Source organism: Amblyraja radiata, chromosome 18, assembly GCF_010909765.2.
Source record: "Amblyraja radiata isolate CabotCenter1 chromosome 18, sAmbRad1.1.pri, whole genome shotgun sequence".
Lineage (NCBI taxonomy): Eukaryota > Metazoa > Chordata > Chondrichthyes > Rajiformes > Rajidae > Amblyraja > Amblyraja radiata.
In genome coordinates, this window is record NC_045973.1 from 38,910,085 (window position 1) to 38,931,725 (window position 21,641).

Below are 21,641 nucleotides of genomic sequence, written 5' to 3' on the forward strand. Positions count from 1 at the left end.
TTTACTCAACTACCTGAAATTATGTTAGGTAGACACAAAGTGCTGGAGTAACTCAGCGGGACAGTCAGCATTTCCAGAGAGAAGGAATGGGTGACGTTTCGGGTCGAGACCCTTCTTAGTTAGGTTCTTCAAAATAACATTAAAGTGGATGGATTTGGTATCATTAGTTCAAAGAAAAATCACCATTTGTGGAGATGGTTATTGAGGATTTGTTAACCCTGTAGATTAATATATGAAATCAATCTCCCCGTTGCCTTCTGTTTACCGCCTGCTTTTCAAATCTTACATAAGTATTGATCAAAAGATTAAAAGGTGGTGATTAATTGCTTAATCCCTATGCAAGTGGCACCAAGTAACTATCTACATCAAAGCTCCAGTGGGTTTAAACTAAATATTGGGGGGTGGGAGACAAATTGGAAATACAAGGATGGAGTTAAAGGAAAAGAGTGTATAGGAAAAGTTGAGAAAGACACCAGAATTAACGGGGCAGAAAGCTCATGAAGAGATAGGAGAGTAAGGCCAAGTGAAATAGGAATCGATGTTAAAGGTGAGGTGAGTAATGGATTAAAGGTATTATATATGAATGCACAAAGTATAAGAAGTAAAATAGATGAGCTTGAGGCTCAGTTAGTGATTGGTAGATATGACATTGTAGGGATTACAGAGACATGGCTGCAGGAGGATCGGGACTGGGAACTGAATATTCAGGGTTATATGTCCAATAGAAAGGACAGGCAGGTGGGCAGAGGAGGTGGGGTAGCTCTGTTAGTGAGGGATGAAATTCAGTCCCTTGCGAGGGGTGACATAGGGACTGACGATATAGAGTCGCTGTGGATAGAATTGAGGAATTGTAAAGGTAAGAAGACTAACGGGAGTTATCTACAGGCCCCCAAAGAGTAGCCTGGACATAGGGTGCAAGTTGCAGTAGGAGTTAAAATTGGCATGTAACAAAAGTAATGCCACTGTGTTTATGGGAGATTTCAATATGTAGGTAGAGCAGCTTGCACTGGAGCCTACCAGAAAGAAGGCAATAAGCGAGTTCAGTATTCCGAAAAAAGCAAGGAATCATTCCCGGAGCAGTGGAGTTAGCGCTTCTTCTCCGCGCTGGCTGCAAGCCTGGGTCTCCACTGGACCAGACCGGTGTCCCATCAGTCCACGGCTGCCAGTTAACCCAGCAGGACAGGCAGAGTTGAGCTGGAGTTAGCGTTTCTTCTCCGAGCTGGCTGTAAGCCTGGGCCGCCACTCCCGTCTGACTCCCGTCAGTCCAGGGTCACCCTGGACATCTCCGGCCACCCCCGGACAGGGATGGGACACTCGGGAGGGGACGGGGACGGTACAGTAGCAATTCAACTACTCTGCAGCGCCGGAGACCCGGGTTCGATTCTGACTACGGATGAAATGCAGGTCTGTATTCATGCAGCAGCACAGCTGCCGAGAATGTTTATCGCAAGTGACCTATGACCTGGGCATGCGCAGTCGGAATACCGAACTCACTTATTCTGGATTTAGTGTTGTCTAAAGAACCAAATTTAATAAGCGAACTCAATTTAAAGGAACCGCTTGGAGGTAGTGACCATAAGATGATGTTTTAACCTGCAATTTGAGAGGGAGAAGGTAAATCAAGAGTGTCAGTGTTGCAGTTGAACAAAGGGGCCAATGAAGGCATGAGAGAAGAGCTGGCCAAGGTCGACTGGAAAAGGATCCCAGCAGGAATGACGGTGGAACACCAATGGCAAGAATTTCTGGGCATAATCCAGAAGATGCAGAATCATTTCATTCCAAATAGGCTGTGAGCCGAGCATCAAAAATGTGTCTAGAAATCAGTTTTCGTGACCCAAGTCACCAAACTACATTAAATTTTCCACAGATTCAGATGAAATATAATTGAGAAGGATGTCATAACTCGTCATTGCCGAAAGTTGCACATTAATTAATTAAACTAATTAGAAAATGAGATCGGGAAAGTAAGCGCCATCTAGTGGCCAATGCCCATATTACACGATGGGCAGCCTATTTCTGTGTTGCAGTCCATTTAAACTATATATCATTATACCTATATATATTCCAGATAGTAATATAGGTATAATAATATTATATAATATATTATTATACCTATATATATTCCAGATAGTAATATAGGTATAATAATATTATATTTAGGTATAATAATATTATATAATATATTATTATACCTATATATATTCCAGATAGTAATATAGGTATAATAATATAATATATATATAATAATATAATAATAATATAATAATATATATTCCAGATAGTAATATAGATTAATAATAGATGATTAAGATTTATTACTCTACAACAAGCTGGCATTAGTGAAAATGTTTAATTTACCTTGTTATTGATACATATAGTTTAGGCCCTCAACTTCATGAATGAATGAATAAGTGAACGAGTGAATGAATGAATGAGTGAATGAATGAATGAGTAAATGAGTGAATGAATGAATGAGGGAATGAATGAATGAGTGAGTGAATGAGTGAGTGAGTGAGTGAATGAATGAATGAATGAATGAATGAATGAATGAATGAATGAAGGAAGGAAGGAAGGAATGAGTGAGTGAGTGAATGAATGAGTGAATGTACAGCCTCCAAATCTCATTTTTTCACATTATAAAGGGTGCAATTAAATTAATTAAAGTCCATACAGATTAATTTTCATAAATTCAGACTTTAGATCTTACCTTTCAGTTTGAGTTGATTCACAAAGTTTCACAACTTTGTGTTGAAGCATCTCAGCAGGTACTTTGCTTTCAAGACTTTCTTCCACCTATCCACTTAGCTGCACATTTTTCAGACTTCTTAATGCTTTTCTCACTAAATTCAATTACCCTGCTGCAAGTTTCCACGACAAAGAACTATCGGAAACTCCAGTAAAACAGGCATCAGTGAAGTCCTCTCAGCCATGTTGTGTGCTAGCCTGAAACAAAGCGCGCGATTGGCCAATTGGCAGACAAAATGTTAAACGTGCTTTGATTGGACTAAAAATACCCGAAATTTTTCCGTTTTTTCTCTAATTTAATTTTTAAAAATGTGCAAGTTTGTTCATGACGAGTTTCAGGGGTGATTTATATAATTTTTTTACACAAGATGTGAAAATTTCATGTAGTTCTGTGACTTGGGTCATGAAACACTGGAATAAAGCTCCTCGGCTCACAGCCTAAAAGAGGAAAAAAGATTCTAAGGGCAATAAGAGGCAACCGTGGGTGACAAGGGAAGTTAGTGATGGAATAAAACTAAAAGAAAAGGTGAATAAGTTTAAGTTTATTGGCCAAGTATTCACATACAAGGAATTTGCCTTGGTGCTCAACCCGCAAGTGACAACATGACATACAGTGACAGTTAAGAATGACACATAGAACATTAAACATTAATAATAAAACATTATCGATTAAACATGTGAATTAAATAAAATACCAAAGTAAAAGGAGCCTACAGATCTTTGGTTATTGAGTAGAGCTACTACTCATGGAAAAAAGCTGTTTTTATGTCTGGCTGTGACAGCTTTGACAGTCCGGAGTTGCCTTCCAGAGGGAAGTGATTCAAAGAGTTTGTGGCCAGTGTGAGAGAGGTCAGAGATGATCTTACCCGCTCGCTTCCTGGCCCTTTACAGTTTGTCAATGGAGGGAAGGTTGCAGCCAGGAAGCTGGTGATCCACCAAAAGAGGGGTTCAGGAACAGTCAACTTGGAAAGTTTGGAGTGTAGTAGCAGGGACCACAACAGTCCTTTCAGGTGAGGCAGAGGTTCACTTGCATCTCCTCCAACTTCATCTACTGTATCCGCTGTTCCAGTTGGGGTCTCCTATATACTGGTGACAACAAACGCAGGCTCGGTGATCATTTCGCTGAACACCTCCGCTCAGTCCGCCCTGGCCTACGTGATCTCACTATTGCCAAACACCAGGGCTCGAAATTAGCGAATGCCCGGGTGCCATTGACCACCCAAAGTGCCACCGGGCAACCTAAACGCTGACTCATTTTGCCCGGCTTGGCACTGCAGATACTGGTTTATAGACACAAAAAACTGGAGTAACTCAGGGGGTCAGGCAGCATCTCTGGAGAAAAGGAACATGACGTTTTGTGTCTGCGGCGGGGCAAAGATACTAGTAGCGGGGTGACGAAGGGTCGGAGCGAATGATGGGCCCCGCACAGCAGAAGCAGCGGCCGCGACAGCGGCTCCACGTCCTCCTCCCGCACCCCGCCCGCCCTGATAGTGCCCGCAGCCTGCAAATCCGCTAACGGCGCTTCAAAATAAACCCTCCCGCACGCCGAGGCCGGAGGAGGGAGGGAGGGAGGGGGAGGCCTCCTTCCACCGCCTGAAGCAGCTGCACCAAAGATCCTATAGCTATAGGATCTTTGAGCTGCACCGCTCGGCCCCACACCTTGCTATTGGCTGGCGGAGGAGGGGAGGCGGTGACGAGGAGATCCCAACCGTCTCCCCCTTAGGCGGCGGCACTTGGTGAACAGGGACGGTCAAGGCAGCGGGTCGATGTTGTCCGAGGAGCGCTGACCTTCCTTCCTCCCCACCTCCTCTGCCTCTTCCCCTCACTCTCTCTCTCTCTCTCTTGTACGCCCCCCTCCACCCCTCTTATCCTGGGACCCCTCCTCTCCACCCCGCACTGATCCCCATTCCCGCCTCTATTCAGTCCTCACTGACATCCCCTGTGCTCCCCTCCCCATCTACCCCCCACCCCCCATCTATTCATCCTGCGCTGATCACCCTATCCACCTCACATTGATTCTCCGGCCACCCCCCCATCAATCCTACACTGGTCCCCCAATTTATCCTGTACTGACCCCCCCCTTCCTATCCATCCTGCACTTCTCCCCGCATTCATCCTGCACTGATCCACCCATTCATCCCGTAGTGACCCACCCTCCATTTACCCTGCACCGATCCCCATATCCATCCTGTAGTGATCTACCCATTCATCTTTTACTGATCTCTCATTCATCCTGTACTGATCCCCTCATTCATCCTGTACTGATCCCCTCATTCATCTTGTACGGATCCCCCATTCATTCTATACTGATCCCTTCATTCATCCCGTACTGAACCGCCATTCATCCTATACTGATCCCCTCATTCATCCTGTACTGATCCCCTCATTCATCTTGTACGGATCCCCCATTCATTCTATACTGATCCCTTCATTCATCCCGTACTGAACCGCCATTCATCCTATACTGATCCCCTCATTCATCCTGTACTGATCCCCTCATTCATCTTGTACGGATCCCCCATTCATCCTATACTGATCCCCTCATTCATCCTGTACTGATCCCCCATTCAGCTTTTACTGATTGCCCTATTCATCCTGTACTGATCCCTCATTCATCCTGTAGTGATCCTCCATTCATCCTGCACAGACCCTCTGATCCACACTGTACTGACCCCCCCCCCCCCATTCATCCTGTACTGATCACCCCCATTCACCCTGCGCTGATCCCTCCCCCCCCATCCATCCTGTACTGATTCCCCCCATTCAAGAAGAATGGGGGGAACAGTCTGAAGAAGGGTCTCGACCTGAAACTTTGCCTATTTCCTTCGCTCCATAGATGCTGCCTCACCCGCTGAGTTTCTCCAGCACTTTTGTCTACCCCCATTCATCCTGTACTGATCCTTCCATTCATCCTGTACTGAACCTCCCATTCATCCTGTACTGATCCCCTCATTCATCCTGTAGTGACCCCCCATTCATCCTGCACAGACCCTCCGATCCACACTGTACTGATCCCCCCCATTCATCGTGTGCTGATCCCCCCCCCCCCCCCACCCATCCTGTACTGATCCCCCCCATTCAAGAAGAATGGGGGGAACAGTCTGAAGAAGGGTCTCGACACGAAACGTTGCCTATTTCCTTCGCTCCATAGATGCTGCCTCACCCGCTGAATTTCTCCAGCATTTTTGTCTACCCCCATTCATCCTGTATTGATACCCCCCATTCATCCTGTACTGATCCACCCCCCCCCCCATCCATCCCATACTGATCCTCCCATTCAACACCACTGACATCCCCCGTGCTCTCCCCTCACAATTTTACATACTCCAACCAACACGTACTAATTCACCTGCCTCAATCCACCCATTCCGCACCGATTGCCTTCTCAACCCCCCCCCCCCCCCCCCTCACTCCCCACCATCTATCCACCCCGCACTGATTCACACACACCCTGACCCTATTGTGCTGGAAATGTCTTCAGAGCGAACATTGACTATGTTTGATAACGGAATGCAATCAAATGTGATTTAATTCCCAATGTTATTATTTGTTTTAGTCCATAAAGATGGATTAATTAAATTGTGAACATGTGAAACATTAAAACCGGTGTTCGATTGTCACTGCTACCGTTGACACGTTATTACAGAATTCATTTTAACGTCAAATCAATGCTCTTAATATGAAGTATCAGTACTGTAGTTATTTAATGAGCAACATTCACAACTATACGTTGGATTTATCCAGGTTTTACTTCTACAGTCGGTCATATACATCACAAATTTGGTCAGGAGATATTTCAGTTCAAATTTTAACATTAATTCTGAAGTGGGAATGATGGAAACAGCGTTTATCAATAAAAAAAATTAAATCTGGTGCGTACAAACTGGGTGTCTTCATTGTTGTTCACAACACGTAGATCTAATCTGAATGTCCGGTAATGTGCCGTTTTGACACCTTTAAACATATTACCAAAAGAACATTTGCTGCAGTTATGTCCTTTGGCCATCTCTTGTCAGTTAGTGTAATGTTTAACCTGTCAGATGGGTATAGTCGGTTTTAACAGCTATTATCATAAAATGCCTTTAGAAATTTCCTTGCAACCTGTATATTTTGTTATGGATAAATTATGTGGGAAGCCGGAGTGTTTCTGTACCAATAGCAATAATGACCCATGATATGGCCATGTCATGGTAATTTTCGGTCCTTCACAGTAAACAAGCTTGCATCAATCTGTGGTGTGCATGGTTAAGCATATATGTTACCATTGTCCAGGATTTAGTGACACAGGTTGATCATACGCTGAATAATCCAACCGCATTTTTGTTTGGAAGTGGAAAGAACTAATAGAAATTGCATTAATTGCAATGTGTAAAAAGAGTTGAGATATTGTATTATAATTTTGCTGCATGTCATTGTGGTATATATATTGTCTTGATTGGTGAATATGTTTAGTTTGTGAGTTATTTGAAGCAGAAATAATATGAGAATGTAGACAAAAGTGCTGAAGAAACTCAGCGGATGCGGCAGAATCTATGGAGCGAAGGAAATAGGCAACATTTCGGGCCGAAACCTTTCTTCAGACTGATGAGTTTCAGCCTGAAACGTTGCCTATTTTCTTCGCTCCACAGATGCTGCCGCACCCGCTGAGTTTCTCCAGCACTTTTGTCTACCTTCGATTTTACAGCATCTGCAGTTCCTTCTTGAACATAATATGTGAATGCTTCAACGAGCATAATTCCGACTGGTAACTACGCACTTCGTCCGAGCACATTATCGCACACGTCATGCAAACGTCTTAAATGACCACCTAAACTGTCATTTGGCAGCCTAAAAAGCTGTCACGGTTGCCCGGCTGTACGGAGGGAAATTATGGGGGAAAAAGTTAAGTGAGCGCCCTGCAAACACGTTAACTCCCCTTCCCATTCCCACACTGACCTTTCCTGGGTTTCCTCCATTGTCAGAGTGAGGCCAAATGCAAAATGGAGGAGCAGCTCATCATATTTTGCTTGGGCAGCTTACAACCCAGCAGTATGAATATTGATTTCTCTAACTCCAAGTATCCCTTGCATCACCTCTCTCTCTCTGTCCCTCCCACACCTTAGTTGTCATACTAGTTTCATTGTCGTCCTGTTTCATTTTCTGTATAACTCGTTATCACCTAGCCCACAGCCAACAATGGACTATTGTGGGCTCACCTCTTCTTGATCATCGTTACCTTTTGCATATCTTTCATTCATTTGTTCTATATCACCACCTATATCTTCCGTTTCCCTTTCCCCTGACTCTCAGCCTGCAGAAGGGGCGCAACCTGAAACGTCACCTATTCCTTTTCGGAGATGCTGCCTGACCCGCTGATTTACGCCAGCTTATTGTATCTACCTTTGGATGCTATCTATCATTGTTTTGATCACATATAATGACCTGACTTTCCTCTTTCAATATTCTTGAAGCATTTTGGAGTCGCCATTCTATATGGAATAAATACCTGTTTGCCAATAATGTGTCAGGAATAGATTTTTACCAATTAAAGTTGCATTTTTTTCTGAAGTGCATCCTTGATGAATTTTGTTGATTAACTTTGTTTGTGAAACTGAAATTATGATACAATTGGATGGGCTATGTCCACAATTAAATTAGAAGTACTTTATTTAGTAAACTATATGTCATAATTTGAAATGAGTGATGTTTTTATGGAGATAGATACAAAAAGCTGTTGGGATCCCTGGACAGAGTTCTTTCAGGTTAGGCAGAGGTTCACTTGCACCTCCTCCAACTTCATCTACTGTATCCATTTTTCATCATGTGGACTCTTAAACATCAGCGAGACCAAACACAGACTGGGTGATCGTTTCGCGGAACACCTTCACTCAGCCCGCGTGAACCAACCTGATCTCCCGGTTGCTGGACACTTTAATTCTCCTTCCCATTCCTACACAGACCTTTCTGTCCTTGGTCTCCTCCATTGTCAGAGTGAGGCTAAACGCAAATTGGAAGAACAGCATCTCATATTTCGCTTGGGCAGCTTACAGCTCAGTGGTATAAGTTTTGATTTCTCCCATTTCAGGTAGCCCCGGCATTCCCTCTCTCCCTATCCCTCCCCCAACCAAGTCGCACTAGCTTCTCATTTTCACCCTATAAGCAGCTCACCATGGCATGCTTCCTTTATCATCATTACTTTTTTGCATATCTTTAATTCATTGTTCTTTATCTTTCCACATCACCATCTATATCTCTCGTTTCCCTTATCCCTAACCGATCTGAAGAAGGGTCTTGAACCGAAACGTCACCCATTCCTTCTCTCCAGAGATACTGCCTGTCCTGCTGAGTTTCTCCAACTTTTTGTGTCTATCTTCAGTTTAAACCAGCATCTGCAGTTCCTTCTTACACATGTTTTTATGGAGATTTGATTATAACTTAAAGTTTCTTACAGCCAACTCAGAATTAAACCAGCAAATAGATGTCAGAAAGGGTTGTGATTGTAATCTGGATCTACTGTCTAGTTTATTAGATATACCATAATTATGATTGTTCGGCATGACAGTCGGGTACGACTCTCCTGTGGCCATGCTGCCTGTTGATGTTTATTGTCTCGGCATTCGCTTAATTAACAGCCTTTATGGTAACTAATGTGCATGGGACAATATTTCAATCATTAATCAATGGATGAGAAGAGAACTAAAAAGAAAAAGATTTAAAGAAACTCCAATCTCATTATAGCTAAATGCACCAAGACTGATATGAATTCGGATTAGTTTGTGATTATTGTTTGGATAACATTGGGTATTCTGTTGTATTTTTCCCCAGGTCTGTTTTGATGCTGATGAGGGTCCTAAGGTATACAATACACTCAGGACAATATTAAAGCCGATCTTACAAGAAAAACATGCCAAACTCGCAGATTGTGAAATTTCTAATTGAATACAAAATTTCGGTTTGCCAATTTCTTGTGTAGGAATTTAGGAGCATTCATTTTTTGCTGTTCCTGTTATTATCATTGCCCAAAATATAAAAGACGTAAGTGAGTAATGGACAAACTCTATGTTGCGGAATAGAGGACAATAATTAGGCAATATGATTTAGATCAGAGTAAATGTACGTGCCACATATTTGATTGTTGTCATATTGTAAATATAGTTTGGATTTAAGAAATAAGATTTATTTAAGAAAACTTGATCTTGAACTTGAACATTATCCAGCCACCAAATTACAATAAGATATATGTGTTTAAAGAAACTGCCATGATCTTAAGTGCCACATATAAATGTGGCAAGATATTTTGAATTTAAGTAATTTAACTTTTACACTAATATTGTATGAAATATACTAGGCCCTATTTGCAACATATTTTTTCTATGTCAAAATTGTTTTCTTTGTTTATTGCTATAATTCAGTGTTCAATTTGAAGTAACTATATTTTAAAATGTATGAAGAGAAAATGTTTGATGGTTTAGACTTTTAAAGAATTTTTAATAAGTGCATTGCCAAGCTACTCTGATTTGTTCTAATAATTAGATTCTTAGTTTAAATGTCATGAAAACATGTAAATACAATATTAATAAATGGGTTTAAAATGTCTGTGCTTGGAACGTCATGTGGCACTGAATAATTTTAATTGATGGGATGAACTAAATTGAATACTTCTTGAAGCATTTTAAGCAACATTGAAGAGGGTGTGAAGGTTTGAACATAACACCATTTATATTTTTTCACAAGTAAATATGGCAGATATATGATTTTTATTCGGTGCAGCCTGATTTCAATAAATGCCAGTTTGCAGAGTGTGTGGGAATTGTATTAAATATATAACATTATAGTAATTTCACGTCATTTAAATAGAAAATAGACAAAATGTTTTTGTTTGAAGGTATTGGACTGAACCTCGTTGGTAAATGCTAATGATCATACGATGGGCAGGAGTTCAATCACAGAAATCACAAACGAGAATTCCAATGGCAAAGTATAAACTTGATGAGATTCTCAAGAATAACTTGAGAATCGCCAGGACGACGGCCCTTTAAGGCCAAGTTCAGATTCCACATTTTAAGAACTTTGTTCTTATACTCTTGTATTTTATTATAATTGTGCTTATGCATGGTAAGCTTTTAACTCAATTGTATGCAAACAAGGAATTTCACGATACCTAGCTACATGTGACAATAAAGTACCATTGAACCATTCAGAGATTGCTGGTGCAACATTACTGTAGAGATTTTACAGCCTTTTGGAAAACCGTTAAGAATTAGATTAGATTCATTATATTTGTTTTCTATAATTTTTTCATTTATTTGAAAGTAATTTTAGGCGATTCGGGAATATATATTCAAGAAGCATTCCAAAACCTCGAGCTTTAGAGATGAACGGCACAAAAACAAGCCCTTTGGTGCACTGAATCTACATCATCAACTTGTGGTTGCTAAATGGGACTTTGGGCTACTGGGGCTTTGCCACCCGACAAAGATATTTTCCACAATTTTATGGGCCTGGCTTGACCTGATTATGTCACTTGAAACTTGTATCCTGCAGGAACTAGCTAATAAGGTTCAGAACCTTCTTGACCAACGTATGACATTACAGATTCAAAACAAGTTAAGTATGCAACAGTGGAGCAACCGATTGGCAGGTGAGGATGACAAGCAGCACTTACCAAAACCCAGTCCATTTTGTTGGTGCTCACCATCATCTGAATACAGTTTGTTAAATAATATGTTATACCATTACCAGCATTGCTACTTCCACAGAAATTAATGGCTATTGAGGTGAGATAAAAAGATACTGCAGATTTTGCAAATGTTTTTAACAAAAGTTTGCCGTTTATTTAATTTGTGGAGTAGACCTGAACATATCCAAGTTGTTATTCTTCCCACTGTTACTGGGACACTAGGCTTTTGGCAACCTGGGGATAATATATCCACAGCCCTGCAATCATCACCACTTATCAACTTCAGTTTGTTTAGAATGATCCAGCCTATCTTATACATTGCTCAGTATTGCTATCATCCTTTGACTCTTGAATCTGTGCCAGAATGCTTGCAAAATCAATGTTGCATTTGTTGGCAAATCTTTTTCATGTCAAAAAGTGAATTGTCTTAGAATCATAGTGATACAGTGTGGAAACAGACCCTTCAGCCCAACTTGCCCACACTGGCCAATATATTCCATCCACACTAATCCCACCTGCCTGCATTTGGTCCATGTCCCTCTAAACCTGTCCTATCCATGTACCTGTCTAACTGTTTCTTAAAAGTTGTGATGGTCCCTGCTTCAACTACCTCCTCCGGCAGCTCGTTCATTACACCTTCATAGCTATAGGACCATAGCTTTTTTATTTTCACAGTAATCTTGATGCTAATTTAATTTCCTTAAGAAAACCAAATTGAACATTGCACCATGTAAGTTAGAGGTTATATATTTTTGTAACAAAAAATTTAGAAAATGTTGTTGGAAATGTAGCAGTTGGAGGAAGCATATTCAAAATGGATAAGGTTAAATATGGTGCTGCAATTTGTAAATTGAATAACACGTTGTTTCTGCTGTTTATTTCATCTTTGTCAGGCTGAGTATGCTCGATACTTACAACGTTATATATTCTGCACTCTGTGTTTTGATATTTTCTTCTGGAAGAAATCTAGACCAAAAGTAGAATTAGGCCATTCGGCCCATCGACTCTACTCCGCCATTCAATCATGGCCTCCTCATCCCATTTTCCTGCCTTCTTCCCATAACTCTTGACACCCGTTCTAATCAAGAATTTGTCTATCTCTGCCTTAAAAATATCCACTGACTGCCTCCACAGCCCTCTGTGGCAATGAGTTTCAGATTAACTACCCTCTGACTAAAGAAGTCCCTCCTCACCTTCTTTCTAAAATAGTGCCCTTTTTTGCGTGAAAAAGTTACTCCTCAGGTTCCCATTAAATCTTTCCCCCTCACCTGAAACGTATGTCCTCTGGTTCTCGATTGTGCTGTTGTATTTCCCCGGAATTTGAATTCTCTCCGTTCTGATTCAGAATAGGTGCATTGGTATGTAATATTTTGTCTTTGATACTGAGGTTTTTCTATGTAGCTCCATAATGCTGCCTCTCAATGTGAGAGATGTGGGCTCGATCCTGACCTCAGTCTGTGTGGAGTTATCCCTGTGACCTCGTGTATTTCCTCCGGGAGCTCTGATTTCTTCCCACATGCCTAAAACATGCGGGTCTGTAGGTATATTGGGCTCTGTAAATTGCCACTACTGTGTAGGGAGTGGATGCGAAAGTGAGATAACTGCAGTAGTGTTAATGGGTGATCAATGTTAGGCATGAACTCTGTACTGAAGGGTCTGTTTCTATTCTGAATCATGAATAAATCAAACTTCAGAGAAATTGTTACCCACCCAAAGTCCGATTATGTAACCTTGCAAAATTAGATAGTGTACAGAGTTTTGTGCTTGAAAACTGCCTCAGAATTCAAGGTAGACAGAAATGCTGGAGAAACACAGCGGGTGAGGCAGCATCAATGGAGAGAAGGAATAGGCAACATTTCGGGTCGAGACCTTTCTTCAGACTGATGTCGGGGGGGGGGGGGGGGGGGAAACGGGAAAAAGAAAGGAAAAGGTGGTGGCAGTAGGCTTGTGGAAGGCAGGAACATGGAATTAGGAGGCAGAGATCAGCCATGATTGTATGGCGGATTTGACTCGATGGGCCGAATGGCCCAATTCTTCTTGTTTTGGCCTAGATTTCTTCCAGAAGAAAATATTAAAACACAAAGTGCAGAACATATAACGTTGTTAGTATCGAGCATTCTCAGCATGACAAAGATAAAATAAACAGCAGAAGCAACATTTATTCAATTTACAAATTGCAGCACCATATTTAGCCTTATCCAGTTTGAATATGCTTCCTCCAACTGCTACATTTCCAACAACATTCTCTACGTTTTTTGTTACAAAAATATATAACCTCTAACTTACATGGTGCAATGTTCAATTTGGTTTTCTTAAGGAAATCAAATTAGCATCAAGATTACTGTGAAAATAAAAAAGCCATGGTCCTATAGCTATGTAACCACACAAACTATGATAAAGTAGGAGAAGAAGCCATCCATCACACCCCTCGAGACTAACCTGCTATTCAGTATGATTGTAGCAGATCTATGTTGGCCTTAACTCCTCTTCTGCGCTCGTTCCCTTTAACCTGTAATTCTTCGATCTTTTAAATGATTACCTATTTCCGTCTTAAATATATCACATGATCTGGCTTTTACCACCCTCAGGGACAGAATTGCAGATAATATTCACTGCCCTCTGAGAGAAAAAACATGTGACGCATCTATGTTCAATGATCAGCTGCATTTTCAGCAACTTTTGTTTTTTGTGTATCATGTGCACCTTTGGGCAAAAACATCACTGCCCTGCTATTAAAACAAACAGTACTGTACCTGAATAAAATTTTTGAATTTTGCTACAAATATTTGTTTTAAAGAATTGCTGTGCAGAGCATTAGAAGCTAAACAGGCATACTATGTGGTTCATCTTACTTGCTACGCTACATTTAAATATTGCATTCAGTTTTAGTTGCATCTTGGGAATGATGTAAAGAGTGCAAAAATGTTTTTTTGGAGTGGCTCCAGGCTTCAGGGATTTCAGTTACAAGGTGAAATAGAAAACACAGGTACTGTTTGCTGCATAAGTGTACAAGATTATGATGGTTCTGGCCAAGATAGTCGAAGAAATGTTATTTGCATTAGCTGGTTGTTCAAAGACAGCGGGACACAGATGTAAGCTTTTGGCCAAAGACAAAAGGGGATGCATGTGAGAAATATTAATTGTTTGCAGAGATATAGTTAATAAACAAAACATAATGGACAAACTGATGATGTAAACACAAATGCATTCATTTTCATACCCTGCTTCGTCAGTACCACCACCATCATCTAAACCTCCACCCCTGACACATCCTCTTTAACCTCACCCTGACTGTTGAGGTCATGGATGTTGCATCGAAGAACACTAACCACAACCACAGAGTATTTGTATGACCATTACTGGTTCAGATTTTATATATTTCAGTGATATTGTAAATATCCCTCTCTTCTTTACCGATAAACAGAACTCTCATCCATTTCCCACCCCTCATCCTGTTCCTACTTTCACTGTATTAAAATATATTTTCTTAAATTTTTCTAGTCATTTTACTGTTTTATTAGAATCCAGAATATCCAACTGATTTTGTTAATTTTGCTTGACAATGAAAAATATTGGGGTTGTTTCTGCTGGTTGAGATTAAAAATATCACATTGGAGGAGAAAGTTGAAAAAGAAAGTGTAAAGAAATTTGGAAGTGTTTTGGCTGGGCTCTTTTGGGTTGTACATATATATTTTTTTAATCCATTCACATCTAAATGCAGTATATTCTTTGAAATGGCTCAGGAGGGAGATTAGATTCTCAAAGAAAAATGAATGTCTAACCCAACTGTCTAAAAATAGCATTTCAATTGGGTAGTATTTCAAAGTTAATTGCAGAAATTATTTTGAAAGACCTAATTTCTTCTGAAACAATTGAACTACAAAATACAGAGTAATAGGAGGCTTGGAGGTAAGGGTATTCTGTTTTTAACACATTCTCAGCTGGGGTTCTGGGTGAAATGATCTGTAGAATAATACCAAATTGTAATCTTCAAGTCAAGGAGTAAAGGGAATTAAAATAAAATGATATTTTTGAAATTTTGCTTCATCCTGATAAATCCACATTGTGACACACAATCCTTCTAATTTAAAAATAAATTTGTTTAACTTTCTCGTAAAAAAACAAACTATATGTGTAGGAAGAAATTGCAGATGCTGGTTTAAACCGAAGATAGACACAAAATGCTAGAGTAACTCAGTGGGACAGGCAACTGCTCTTGGTGTAGACATTTATTTGTGTAGATAACTATGTGTGTAGATATTTTTTTTAAATACCTGTATTTTTCTTTTCAAAATTACCATTAAAGTAGATTTTTTAGATTGACAGAAGATGGATCTGTTTTTGAGATTCATGAAACTCATATCCCCTTAGAAATAATGTTTTGGTGGTTTGAACATTGGAATCAGTTCAATAGGCATGGTTCACTTTACAGAACATCACGTTTACATTGTTCAATTGCTGTCTTGTTTAATTAATAAAGGGCACACTAAATTCCTTTTACAAAATTCAATCCAGTGAACCCTCCATTCACCACTGTATAATAGGGGAGTAAATATTTAGAAAATAGAAAGATAGAAAATAGATGCAGGAGGAGGCCATTTGGCCCTTCGAGCCAGCACCACTTCCATTCATTGTGATCATGGCTGATCAAGTTTGGATTTCTTTCACAGTCAGTGAAAGGTTTGGGTAAATGTGCAAAGTTAAGGCAGGGCGGCACGGTGGCGCAGCGGTCGAGTTCCTGCCTTAGCGCTTGCAGCGCCGAAGACCCGGGTCCGAGCCCGACTATGGGTGGTCTGTACGGAGTTTATACGTTCCCCCCATGACCACATGGGTTTACTCCAAGATCTTTGGTTTCCTCCAAATACATACAGGTACGCCAAACAAAATTAGTTAGGTAATTATACAGTTAATGGCAAGACCCTTAACAGCATTGATGCGCAATGGAATGGTGGGGTCCAGGTCCATAGCTCCCTTAAAGTAGCAACACAACTGTATAGTGGTAAAGAAGGCGTATGGTATCAGGGCTCTCACTTAACTTTTTTCCATTGTTTCCAGCCGGGCAACCTAGGCAGCTTTTTAGGTTGCCGATTGACCGTTTAGGTGGTCATTTAAGATGGCTTGCATGACCCGTGCGATAATGTGCTCGGACGAAGTGCATAGTTACCAGTTGGAATTATGCTCAATGAAGCATTCACATATTATTTCTGCTTCAAATAAAGTCACAAACTAAACATATTCACCAATCAAAACATGATATATACCACAATGACATGCAGCAAAATTAAAATACAGTATCTCAAGTCTTTTTACATGTTGCAATGAATGCAATTTCTATTATTTCTTTCCACTTCCAAACAAAAATGTGGTTGGATTATTCAGCGTATGATCAACCTCGGTGAGACCAAGCGCAGGCTTGGCAATCACTGTCTCCGCCCCTTCCTTTCTTCTTCCCGCCCCCCCCCACCCTCACATCAGTCTGAAGAAGTGTCTCGACCCGAAACGTCGCCTATTTCCTTTGCTCCATAGATGCAGCCTCACCCGCTGAGTTTCTCCAGCATTTTTGTCTACCCATTCACACAAGTTCTGTTATCCCACTTTCCTCACCCACTCCCTACACATTAGGGGACATTTTACAGAGCCAAGTTAACCTACAAAGCCAATGCGTCTTTGGGATGTGGGAGGAAACCCACACGCTTGCAGGGAGAATGTGCAAATTCAACACAGACAGTATCTGAGGAAAGGATCGAACACAGATCTCTGGCGTGTGAGGCAGCAAGTCTACCAGCTGTGCCACTATATTTTGTTTTCCAACACAAAAAATTATACATTGATAACTTTGGTTACTAAAAAAAAGAAACTATCCATTTTCAGTCTTAAATCTCTAAGTGACATGATGTCCCCTTTTACTGCTACTGTATGTTTTAATTCAGTTTAAGACTATGGGGCAGTACATTGGCCATAAAGTTGCTGCCTGAAAGTGCCAGAGACCCGAAATTGATCCTGGGTGCTGTCTGTATGGAGTTTGCTCCTTTTCCCTTTGATCGCATGGGTTTTCACCGGGTGCTCTTGTTTCCTTCCACATTCCAAAGGTGTGCAGGAACCTTTATCAGACCCAACCCAAAACGTAATATTTTCCTTTTGTCCAGAGATTCTGTCTGACCTGTTAAGTTACTCCAGCTTTTTGTGTCTATCTTCAGTTTAAACCAGCATCTGCAGTTCCTTCCTACACACACGATACTATACGATAGAACTTTATTAATCCCAGGAGGGAAATTGTGTGTGTGTGTTTGGGTATATATATTACACACACACACAGCCACACACATATATATATGTGTATATATTACTAAAAGTCTGATCTTGACCGCTTTTGGCTCGCTGTGGCGTGATTTCCGAGAGAACGCCGCCACCTACCGCCGTCATTTTTCGCTACCTCGCTCAGAGCCCCCCTCCGCCTTCCAGGACCAACGGATTGTTCCCATCGATGAAAAATCAGAGAGATATTAATGGGTTTTTTTTAATTGCCATTCTCTCTGCTGCCCCTGCTGGTGGGAGGGACAGGAACTATAAAACCCGGAAGTGGTGTGCCTCACTCAGTCTCTGCAAGATGGAGGAAGCCAGAGGGTCACGTCTCTCTGAGCTCTGAATAACACTGAACACATGTCTACTCAACTGTGAGTCCCCTTAATGTGCTTTGAAAATGAAAATATGATTGGTTTGAAGTAAAAAGGCATTGCCTGCAAATGGTTGTTTGGGTGCTTTGGGTTGAAGTTAAAAGGCACTACTTACTGCAAACAGTGGTTTGGGTGCTTTGGCTTGAAGTTAAAAGGTACTAACTGCAAATGGTGGGTTGGGTGCTTTGGCTTGAAGTTGAAAGGCACTACTTACTGCAAATGGTGGGTTGGGTGCTTTGGCTTGAAGTTGAAAGGCAGTGCTTCCTGCAAATGGTGGTTTGGGTGCTTTGGCTTGAAGTTGAAAGGCACTACTTACTGCAAATGGTGGTTTGGGTGCTTTGGCTTGAAGTTGAAAGGCACTACTTACTGCAAATGGTGGGTTAGGTGCTTTGGCTTGAAGTTGAAAGGCACTACTTACTGCAAATGGTAGTTTGGGTGCTTTGGCTTTGTTGAAAGGCACTACTTACTGCAAATGGCAGTTTGGGTGCTTTGACTTGAACTTGAAAGGCACTACTTACTGCAAATGGTAGTTTGGGTGCTTTGGCTTGAAGTTAAAAGGCACTACTGCAAATGCACTTACTTCCTGTTTGCACTGTATATTGATTTTAGATAAAACGATACCACTTACTGCTGTGATTTATGGCCATCTTACTCAGTCCCCCTCCGCTCAACAGGTGCAGAGAATTCTTCCCATCAATGAACAATAAAAGTGTTATTAGTGTTTAAAAAATGTTGAGAATCTCTCTCCTGTCAATCACGCCATAAAATCCACACCTTTTCCGGTGGGAGTGGGAGGGGTTATAAAATCCGGAAGTGTGGGTGTGGCTCAGTCTCTGCATGATGGAGCGAGAGGTCACGAATCTGTCTGAGCTGCGAATCAACTGAACACACTGAATGTCTACTGAACTGTGAGTTTGGTGTTTTGTGTGGTTTTATGGTGGTTTCACCCTGCATGAAATGGTATGAAGCTGCATTTGAATTTGGTGGCATTGCACCCTGCTTGAAATGGAATGAAACTGCACTTGAATTTGGTGGCCTTGCACCCTGCTTGAAGTGGAATGAAACTGCACTTGAATTTGGCGGTCTTGCACCCTGCTTGAAGTGGTATGAAACTGCACTGAATTTTGTGGCCTTGCACCTTGCTTGAAATGGTAGGAAAATGATTTGAATTTGGTGGCATTGCACCCTGCTTGAAATGGAATTTCAAGGAATAGCCATGAGTCAATTGCCAGCCCTACAGCCGTGAGTGAGCTGCCAGCAGATCAGGCTTGAGGGACTGAGCTGCCACCCCAAGAATCCATACCAGCGCTCCAGAAAGCCCTCCCACTGGCCACCAATATTGGAATTGGAGAGGTGGAATATTGCGTCGAGGGACCAGCCCTCCCATGTGAACATGGGACCCAACGGGTCCCACTTAGTCTTGTATAGTTATATATTGATATATAAATATAGTTTTGTTTTCTTATTTATAACATTGTTTACAGTGTACTATGTTTACATATTCTGTTGTGCTGCTGCAAGTAAGGATTTCATTGTACTAACTTGGGCGTGAGAGAATAAAACACTCTTGACTCTTGACTTACGTCGCTAATATATGGGATGGAACTAGTGTATGGGTGATCGGTGGTTGGCGTGGACTCAGTGGGCCGAAGGGCCTGTCTCCACGCAGTATCTTTAAATTAAGCTAAAAGCACTAAAACCAGAGTGAGGCTAAAGGGTCTCTACCCGAAACGTCACCCAATTTCTTCTATCCAGAGACGCTGGCTGCCCCATGGAGTTCCCCCGCACAATTAAAGCATGGAATAGTCTTCACCCTACCATAGTTACCCAACCAGATGCAACTAAATTTAAGATAGCTCTTTTTGTCCCATGAACCCTTTTTTACTTAAGTCCAAGTCTAGATTTAAGAGAGTTTTATTGTCATGTGTCCTAGATAGGACAATTAAATTCTTGCTTGCTTCAGCACAACAGAATATGTAAACATAATACAGATCAGGAGATAAAAGTTCAGTGTGTCTATATACCATAGACCATATATATATACACAATAAATAAACAGATAAAGTGCAATAAGCTGTTATTGTTTGGAGTTTGGTGATGGACCTTCCACCACTTCCAGTTTAAATTCCATTTGGAATATATTTGGAGGACCAGGAAACCAAGAAGTAAGATTACTCCAGCTCCAGGGAGTGATTCTGCGTTGGTTTTCAGCGGTCGCGGTGAGGCGGCGACCGGACAGCAATGGTGGCCAGATCTCCCACAATACAAAGGGAGTGAGAAAGTGCCCGCCGCCGACCAGTTGCTGTGGCAGTGCACATGTGTAGGGCGGCCGATGATGTGCTGGCCGTGGTCATGCGCAAGTGCAGGGGGAGGATGTGAAAGGCCGTGGCAGTGTGCATGTGCAAGACGGCCGGCCGTGCCGGCGGATGAGGAGCGGCCGGAGAGCGGAGACCCGAACACGATTGGCGGGTGGAGACGGAGATTGACGGAGAGAGATAGCTGGTCGTTGATCCTGTTCATCAGTGATAGTAGTGATGTTACAAAACTTAACTTCAGCGGCGCTGCAGTTCTGCCACTGGCCACTTTGGCGCCTTTGAGGGGGGGGGGGGGGGTGGCGGGATTAAAATGCCGTTTTCTCCTGCCTGTCGGTGGCGAACTTCCTCGGGCTGCCAGCTGCTGAAGAACAAACGACCGGACTTCCGTTCTCGGAAGTTTAAAAAAAAAAAATCTCTGAACAATTTAATTGCTGGAGTAAAATAAAAAGCTACTTCTAACGCCCTCAACGCCTACAAGGGGACGGATCGCATGAAGGAGACAAAACATAATGTACGTCATTTATTTTACATATAAACTTGTTTCTCGGGATGGCTTTAATCTAATTTTCCTTTGCGAAAATGTGATTTTGGCCCCATACGAACCGGTAGTGTTTTTCCTGCCGCTATGGGGTTCAAATTCACCGCAACCGCAACGTTCCAATCGATCGCGTTCCACAAAAACCCACTCGCAAGATGATTTAAATGCCCATTAATTTACGGGAATTAAACATTAAATTCCTTCCATTTGACCTATAAATTAATGACAATGAGATTTAAAAATCATGTTATATTGAGAATTCTTGTGTGAATGTTATTTGGACACTTAGGCTATTTAAAAATGTTAACCTTTTCTTAAGAAATGGATAGATGTTTAGATCTAGTAATTGAATGTTGTAATTAGCTACAATTAGGTGACTAACTAATTATATGCTTTAATTTCAGGTCATCCAAGTAAGATTGTTTCATATTTGTTGAAGCATACAAACTAGCCAGAAAAAGCAGCCTACCAGAGGACTGGGAGAAATTTGGAGGCCAGCAGAGAAGGACAAAGGGCTTAATTAGGAAAGGGAAAATAGATTATGAAAGAAAACTGGCAGGGAACATAAAAACTGACGGCAAAAGTTTTTATAGATATGTGAAGAGAAAATGATTAGTTAAAACAAATATAGGTCCCTTACAGTCAGAAACAGGTGAATTGATCATGGGGAACAAGGACATGGCAGACCAATTGAATAACTATTTTGGTTC

At 41.4% G+C, this 21,641-nt stretch overlaps 1 protein-coding gene across 6 annotated transcripts in view; it reads left to right on the forward strand.

Moving 5' to 3' along the window:
• ptpdc1 (protein tyrosine phosphatase domain containing 1) overlaps positions 1-10,922 on the forward strand; it is a 163,758-nt gene extending 152,836 nt beyond the window's left edge. For all 6 annotated transcript variants that reach the window (XM_033037182.1, XM_033037186.1, XM_033037187.1 and 3 more), the window contains one exon: positions 9,550-10,922. In XM_033037182.1, coding sequence (XP_032893073.1) covers positions 9,550-9,663 — 114 coding nt within the window. In that variant the 3' untranslated portion in view covers positions 9,664-10,922. The remainder of the gene's footprint in view (positions 1-9,549) is intronic.
• Positions 10,923-21,641: the final 10,719 nt, after the last annotated feature.